The 8,695-nt window shown below is 40.7% G+C and overlaps 1 protein-coding gene across 1 annotated transcript; it reads right to left on the bottom strand.

Moving 5' to 3' along the window:
• Window positions 1–5,285: 5,285 nt before the first annotated feature.
• Window positions 5,286–8,448, bottom strand: LACBIDRAFT_326552 (uncharacterized protein; the record flags this gene model as incomplete). The annotated part of the gene is made up of 17 exons (XM_001880204.1): window positions 5,286–5,419; window positions 5,518–5,579; window positions 5,644–5,810; window positions 5,902–5,948; window positions 6,026–6,075; window positions 6,288–6,585; window positions 6,645–6,901; window positions 6,957–7,137; window positions 7,197–7,218; window positions 7,552–7,612; window positions 7,664–7,693; window positions 7,724–7,727; window positions 7,749–7,976; window positions 8,000–8,009; window positions 8,141–8,167; window positions 8,236–8,253; window positions 8,416–8,448. 17 exons carry the CDS (start codon window positions 8,446–8,448, stop codon window positions 5,286–5,288), a joined length of 1,629 nt encoding a protein of 542 aa, XP_001880239.1.
• Between the last annotated feature and the right edge of the window lie 247 nt (window positions 8,449–8,695).

Below are 8,695 nucleotides of genomic sequence, written 5' to 3'. Positions count from 1 at the left end.
GTTGTCATTGTGAATGACGATGTCCACATATTTCCCAATTGGGAAAGTCATTACATAATATCAGTTTGGTTTGTAGTGTCCGGTTTTTTCATTACAAAATTGTATAGTGTCCGCTTTTTTCATTAGAAGAATGTGTAGTGTTTGCTTTATTCATTAGAAAATTGTGTAGTGTCTGCTTTTTTATTATAACACTTTGTAGTGTCCGCTTTATTCATTAGAAAATTGTGTAGTGTCCGCTTTTTTCATTAGAAAATTGTGTAGTGTCCACTTTTTTCATTACAACACTTTGTATGTCTGACCATAGCCAACCTCAACATGATCTCCTTCAAGACAATCTCAGTGATTGATTTGCCAGCTGTTGGGGCTACTGTCAGATGCTGTTCAAGGAGAAAGTTAGGACACTTAATGCTCAGTCAAAACACAACTGGTGTATGAATTCCAAATGATGAAGGGCTGTTTTGCTGGAGTGACAAGATATCAGAAAGGCAGACCACAAAGTTTTCTAATGAGAAAAGCATACACTACATACACACTTGTAATGAAAAAGTGGACACTACACATTCTTCTAATGAAAAAGCGGACACTACACACCTTTATAATGTAAGAAGTGGACACTGCACAATTTTCTAATGAAAAAAAGCAGACACTGCACAGTTTTCTAATGAAAAAAGCGGATACTACAGAGTTTTCTAATAAAAAAAGCGGACAGTACACAGTGTTGTAAGAAAAAAGCAGACAGTACACAATTTTGTAATGAATAAAGCGGACACTACACAATTTTGCAATGAATAAAGCGGACACTACACACCTTTGTGATGAGAGAAGGGGACACTGCATACATTTTTAATGAAAAAAGCGGACACTATACAATTTTGTAATGAATGAAGTGGACACTACAAAGTGTTGTAATGAAAAAAGTGGACACTACACAATTTTCTAATGAATAAAGTGGACACTACAAAGTGTTATAATAAAAAAGCAGACACTACACAATTTTCTAATGAATAAAGCAAACACTACACATTCTTCTAATGAAAAAACCGGACACTACAAACCAAACTGATATTATGTAATGACTTTCCCAATTGGGAAATATGTGGACATCGTCATTCACAATGACAACACCCTGCTAGCCATTAACTCTTCTGGCCCAAAAAGCGTGGGAAACAGTTCCCAACCTAAATGTGCACTGTGCCTGACATCAGGTGTGTCTGAAAAAGTGTAACGCTTTTCTTAATTAGGAAATGGCCCAATTAGGAAATAGTGCGCACATTGTCATTCACAATGACCACACCATGCTAGCCATTAACTCTTCTGGCCCAAAAAGCGTGGGAAACAGTTCCCAACCTACATGTGCACTGTGCCTGACATCAGGTGTGTCAGAAAAAAGTGTAACACTTTTCTTAATTAGGAAATGGCCCAATTAGGAAATAGTGCACACATCATCATTAACAATGACCACACCATGCTAGCCATTAATTCTTCTGGCCCAAAAAGCGTGGGAAACAGTTCCCAACCTAAATGCACACTGTGCCTGACATCAGGTGTGGCAGAAAAAAGTGTAATGATTTTCCCAATTAGGAAATAGTGCACACATCAATGCATATACTACACATGGGTCAAAGCTATTGGTAAATATCTGTCAACAAACATCCCAATGAGGGTATTCTGCCTACAAAATAATAGCTAAATAAATATAGGACCCCAGACACCCCTTGTGGGTGAAAAAATATATCCTTAGTCAACCCTAGCTGCAAAATATATCCCAAGTCCATCCCAGACAAGAAATATATTTCTACATTGTGACAGTCACAATTCAGGGTCCAGGCATAAGAAATATATTTGGAGTCCATTCCAGTGAGGAAATATATTTTGGGGTGTGTGACACAATAGAAATATATTTAGTGTGACATTGGACAACAAAATATATTTAGGTAAAAGTGGAGATATACAAGCCCCAGAATATATACAATATAGATATACACCCTGACATTTAGTCCCATAGTATTCATGGAGTTTGCAAGACTAACAGTCAGTTGTCAGTGGGTGACTGAAGTGCCTATGCAGAGGTTCCAAAGATTATCATCCTGGAGTACCCATACTGTAATACCAAAACTAGTCAGAAGGTAAAGTTTGTGGTAAATGGAGAAGAAGTCTTGCTAAGGCTAAGAGGGATCATATACCATGGAGACAATCATTTCACCTCTAGAGTATTTTCATCTGAGGGTAAAGTTTGGTTCCATGATGGGATCACCACCAAAAATAAATGCATAGAAGATGGGCAGCTGGATGATAAAAGCAATAATGATCTTAGATACTATGAAGATCAGGAACTTGTTTTAGCTGTATATTCTCAACTTTAAATTAGAACTTTGTCTTGGTAAATTTAACAGCAAAATATTAGTAGAAAAATATATTTATGATCGTACAATATTGAAATTATTACTTTACATTCTGTGCTCATTATCAAACCAAGAAGGTGACAAAAAGATTAAAAAAATCTGGAATCATAAATAAAAATAAGATTAAGATCTTTACAACATGGAATGCAAGCCACATTAATTTAAAATAATAATTGTAAATAATTGTAAATAAATGTCAAATAATATTACAATCTTTTGGACATTGTTACTCCTTACAATTGTTTCACAATAATTTGGTTCAAGTTAATGTGGCTTGCATCCCTTGCCAATAAAAATATAAAAATATGGTTTTTAAGAAGAAAGTTATTCTAGATATTTCTCAGCATGTGAGGTCCACAGAAAGGACTCATACATGCCATGCAAAGCACTGGCCCACATCCACAAGTTGATGGTACAGTCATTCACCGGCCAATGAGACACCACATGACCATGAGACAGTGAAACTTGTTTGGGTCCTCCTAAGACGACAAGGATACATTTTTCCTTGAACTAAGTTGCATTGGAAGTACAGGAGTAGTATAAATAAATTCATGTAAGAAATACATGAAATGAATGGCTAATAACTGTGAAATATGCAATTTTTTGCGAAAGAAATTGCTGATTTGTAGTGACATGAATTTCATTGATGGACTACCAATGGTTTTGAGGAGCTATTAAGGGGGCAATTCACATCCACATATTGCCTTAGTATTAAAAGCTTCTGTCAGCCTCGAAACTATCCATTTTTCATTCAAATAGGCTACATAAAACACAGAGACTGTGCAAGGGGTTGTAGATTAAAACATGTGTTGGATGCATGCACATCTCTCAACGGTTTTTATATTCAGTGTCATTTTTCTACTTCAGCATCCAAATCACATAGTGCTCTTCACCTTACCCATGCCTGGATGACCCAAATCTCTAGCTGAAAAGGCTGCAGTCATCCATTGGCAGCATGATGATCTCATGTCATGTGCTCTCCAGGCTTATCTCACTGAATTGAAAAATCCAAACCATGGCGCTCGTCATGGGCTTCGCAAAATCTGTAGAGATTTTGAGAACCTATATTTCAATGAGACAGGTGTCAAGATCTCCCTTAGTCATGCTACCTTGGCACATTTATCTGACGGTGGCCACACTCGTCTGGAGGCTCAGGAGCATCGCCGGTGGCTCACAAACATTGAGGAAGATGTCGTTGTTAATTTTCTTCTGGAGATGGGTCGGCTCAGTTGGCCTGAGAACCATCGCTGCATTAGAGAGCATGTCAATCTCATTGCTAATGCTTGCCTTGGACCGAAATTTCCAAATGAGGGTGTTGGCAAGAATTGGACTGCCCGTTTTATGCAGAGGCATTCTGATCGCATCAAAATGGTGGATTCTCGCCCTCTTGAAAGGCTGCATGCGCAGGCTGCTAACCCCAATGCAAATGGCTGCTATTGGGATCTCCTTCGTGACACAATTACCACATATAAAATTAGACCTGAGACAACTTTCGGGGCTGATGAAGCTGGATTCCAATTGCGTGGTCAAGAGCGCAAGCGCATCACTGCTTCACGCACACAGAAAGGACCACAGTATCAGCAAAAGGCTGGCACCCGAGAAAATACCACGGTTATTGTTACCATCTGCACAGATGGAACATCGACACCGCCTACCATTATTTTCAAGGGTTCTGCATACCAAGTGAGTTGGGGAGAGAATAATCCTCTCAATGCTTCGTGAGTTTTCCTCTTTTTTTCTTTCTTTCTGACCTGACATTTTCGTAGCATTGGATATCAAAAGAAAGGTTGGACGTGGAGTGAGATTGGCATCGAATGGATCAAAATCTTCGATCAACAAACAAAGCACAAGGTCAAGCCAGGAGAATATCGCCTACTTCTGGTTGACAGACACAATTCTCACTACACCGTTGCTTTTCTCATTTACACACGCGAGAACTACATTATTGTTCTATGTTACATCCCACATGGCACCCATATCTATCAAGGCCTTGACATGGTTATTTTCTCTCCACTCAAGAAATTGATTGGTGAGGAGTGCGACAAGTGATGGGGCAGCCATGGATAAGAATAGCTTCCTCACTGTGTATGGAAAAGCCCATGTTCATGCGCTCACCCCCGAAAATATCAACGCCGCCTTCAAGAAGACTGGGGTGTGGCCATTCAACCCAAACATCGTAACAGCAGAAATGCTCACACCAAGCAAGGATACCTCATGTGAGGCACATGTTCCTCTTCCCCCTGACGACCCCGCAATTGACGTCCTTGTGACAATGTTACGAAAGCTTGCCAAGATTGATGAAGCGGAAGATGAACCCATCTCCGAAGCCCCGATCGCCGGTCCATCAAACACTAAACACGATGTGATTAGTGTTTAAAGGTTCAGTCCATAGGACCACAAAAAACCGGTGGACCGAACTGAACCGGACCATGGTCCGGTCTTTTTTTCGGTTGCAGTTGCCCCAATTTGGGGTTGGTCCGGTTGCCGGTTGCCTCATTTCGAAAATCTTTTAAAACCGTTCAAAGACCGGTTTTAATTGGTTGCAACCGGTTAAACGGTCACGTGCGTTACATAGCCTTGTAACCACGTTTATTGCCTTTTATTGGGTTTTTGTTTCATCAAAAACGGTTAAGAATTGAGAAAGATATAACCAAATCCATATTTTACCCGAGTCTCTATGAGATGTGATTCGGTTTCAGTCATAGCTATGTCAAATCTTCATTAAATCTCTTGAAAATTGGTAGAATGATGGGTATTTATATGCTTTACTATTTTATATAACCCGTTTATTTTTCAGAGTAATAATGGTTGAGATACAAATGGTTTATATTGGTATAATAAATTATACGCAAAAAAACCGGTCTGGATCGGTCTGAACCAGTATCATGGACCGCAAAAGACCGGTCCTAGGTGGTTCGGTTCGGTTCCCTCAATATCTGGGTCGGTCCTGGACCGGTTACGGTCCACGGTTGCGCGTTTTCGGGGCAAAAAGCCGGACTGAACTGAACCTTTAAACACTAGATGTGATCAACGAAGCGATCAAAGGGCTGTCACAAACCAAACTTGCTCACCTCATCTCAACCACATTGATGACATCCCATGATACGATGCCTACCACCATCACCCATACTATCTCCCACCCCCAACCATCTCCTCTTCTCTCCATTGAGCCAACGACTGAGACCGAGGTCTTGCTGCTTGCCGCACTTCAAGAGTCCCACAAAAGTAATGAATAGCTCACAAACCGAAACATTGCCCTGCAGGCAGGGAATTTGCTGAACGAGGCGTATAGTGCGAAAGCAAAGGGTGCACTTCAGTTCCAGGAGAGTATGTACCAGAAGCGAAAACGAAAATCTGGTGTACACAGCATAACATCGGATACAGTCCATTATCTAGCCGGAGCGCCGGCTGCATTTTGTAATTAAAATTTAAATGACTTAATGGGCAGGGAAACAATTACCAAACAACTACAGACAATACAATATTTTTTGTTTCGCACCTCAAACAGTGGGGGAAAAAGCTTGAATGTCCAAACAGTTGAGGGAACTAATTAAAAGGCATGTTAGCTCCTCTTAAGACCATTTTTACGAGCACCCATTGTTTGTAGCCAAGGCAATGCATACTTATAAGATTTCTAGGGCTCATAACGCATGACTCAACCAAGTCACAAGTGCTAGCATACACATGCAAATATGCACCTAGCAATGTGACTCGAGTTGAAAGTTGTTTATCGCCGTTCTTCAAAATAAAAATGAGTAACGTATATGTAGTTGAACAATCAAAAGGTATTAAAGGCTAACTAAGGAGTAAGTTACTATTAAGTATTGAGAATTTCACTAAAATGGGTCGGACATCAGTAAATCTTCGTTTTCATCCATGGCATACAAAGTATGGCCAGTGGAATCAACCTCAACAGGTTGACTATCTTTCGTTAAGACCTCGAAAATGGCATCCATGACGTCAGACCTCATTGCCTCATCATAATCAAAGTCAGATAGAGGTAAGTCGTCATGCGCCTTTAGGTTTTCTGCAGCGATGTCAAAGAGTGAGCGGCGAATAGGAATAGAAAGATTTGCGAAGTCGTCATCTGAGTCAGGTTGTGGGAAGCCATCCAGTGAATATGGCCGGGAAAGGCACTTTTGCACAGGGGTGAGTGCTGCACGGCGGGGCTGGGAGCCATAAGCTGTTGGTGACCGTATCAGTCAGGGGAGCAAGGAAAACATTCTAACAAAGGACTCTTACTGTGCTGTTTTGCAGAAGTGGTCAACTGTGACTTGCGAGGCGACGGTGACAGGTCTTTCAGCTCATTTTCAAGTTCTTGGATTTTTGCACAAAGAGCGGCGGCCTTCGAAGATTCAGCTTTGTTCGCGCAAGCCTTGGCCTTTCGTGCAGCTTGAGATGTAAAGCGCTTCTCAAGAGAGTTGTGTGGGTTTTCTAAGATCCCAGAACTTTGTGAAGCTTGCAATATGCGAGCTTCTTCGCTGTCCACGGCCTTGGCACTGTAAGGAGAGTTGCATGAGCCTGTAAGTGAATGGATAGTCGAGTCAAACTGACAGTAAAATAGCCTCGAGGAGGGAGTGATTCATCCCTCTGATCTGATTATCATTTGCATGACTCCCCTCAATCGGATTTGTGTTGCTTGGGGCCAAGTCCCAATGTGCATGCTTCATGAGAGACAGGTGGTGACTCAAAGATGGCAAAAGCCATGGGTAGCTCAATTTATGAGCCCACCAATCTGTTTAATAGGATCTTGTTGTCCAGTGACTTCGCTAGAATTTATAAGACATGACTTACTTTGTAAATTTTTATCCGTCGACTGATTACAATATGATTTATAATTTTCAACGGCAGTGTCGGAATTGAGATGGGGAAACGTTCAAAGGAATTGGAGGGCCTGGTTGGAAAGGGTCCCTTTCTTTTTGAGTTCAAGAATACCTCTGGTTTATTATTAATCTGTTAATACAAATGTTTTTCATATCATAAAAAATGAATGCACCATTCAAAATGGACAAGGCAGGTTTTCCACAAATGCTTCAAAATTGAATCGGGGTCAACGAGTGATGGGAGCGCGCCAACATTCAAGCGTCGCGCAATCACCATGTCAGCGAAGCCTAATGCTTGTGCACCTTCCTGGTCATCGATAACGCACAGAAGTGGTGAAAGCTTCGAAAATATCTTGAAATTCAGTTGTTTCCCAGTAATTGCATGCACTGCATCAAAGATTCCGTTCCAGACATGCAAAAAAGCCTCCCTCGACTGACCATTCATCCAAACCCGACTGACAACAAGACCTGATAGTGATTCAATTAATTCAAACACACATTACTAGAAAGAAAAAAAACTTACGCTTGTCAAGGCTATTTACCCAAATAACGACCTTGAACTCATTGGTTGTTCCATGGACGGCCTTGAACGTTGTGTCAACCATAATCCATCGCGCTGACAAGACAAACGAAGCAAGACAACTATTAAGTGTCACAATGACATGGGCTTTATTGGCCAGAGTTGTGACCGTCCGTATATACTGTTCCTCTGGAGAACCTGCTTTCTCATCCTCATATTGGTTCCAGACACCTGGGAAAACTTATTAAACACACATTTGTTACACTGATATGGAGGATAATAATTACCTTTCATTCCGTCGCCTGCCGGTTTTAGTTGAATTTTCTCCGTGCGCACCAATGTTCGACGTTTGCGATGATTTAACATCCCTGGATGAAGTTCTTGAGGTAACTTACCCTCCAAGATCGTTCTTGTACTCGCAGCTACCACATATATCAGTTAATAGAAAATAAAGTACCAGAAAGTAACAAATATCACTTCAGTCACCCACCTTGAACAAGCTATTAGCCTTGAAACATATAGGTATATATCCAGGCTAATAGGTTCTTTGGCCGTTTATTTTTTTTGCCTCTGGAGGAAAATATATTATTGCATTGAGCAAAAATCTTTCACCTTCAATATTGTGACCAAAAATGTTTGGGTTGATATATTGCATTGAAAAATATCCTACCCATCTGAAAGTGGTCAGAAATGTTTGAAGCATGTTAGACTGGTCAGAAATGTTTTAAGGGTTTCAGACTGGTAGGAAATGTTTTAGCTGTGTGACACTGCTGAGAAATGTTTTGACCATGTCACACTGCTCAGAAATCTTTTGACCATGTCATACTGCTCGGAAATCTTTTAGCCTTGTCACACTGCTAAAAAGTCTTTTGACCATGTCACACTGCTCGGAAATCTTTTGGCCATGTCACATAGGCAAAACATTTCCGAACAGTGTCACGGAGTATCTG

This window comes from Laccaria bicolor, genomic scaffold, assembly GCF_000143565.1.
Source record: "Laccaria bicolor S238N-H82 LACBIscaffold_10 genomic scaffold, whole genome shotgun sequence".
Lineage (NCBI taxonomy): Eukaryota > Fungi > Basidiomycota > Agaricomycetes > Agaricales > Hydnangiaceae > Laccaria > Laccaria bicolor.
Note: the sequence above shows the minus strand (reverse complement) of the source record. Positions and strands in the feature narration are given on the sequence as shown.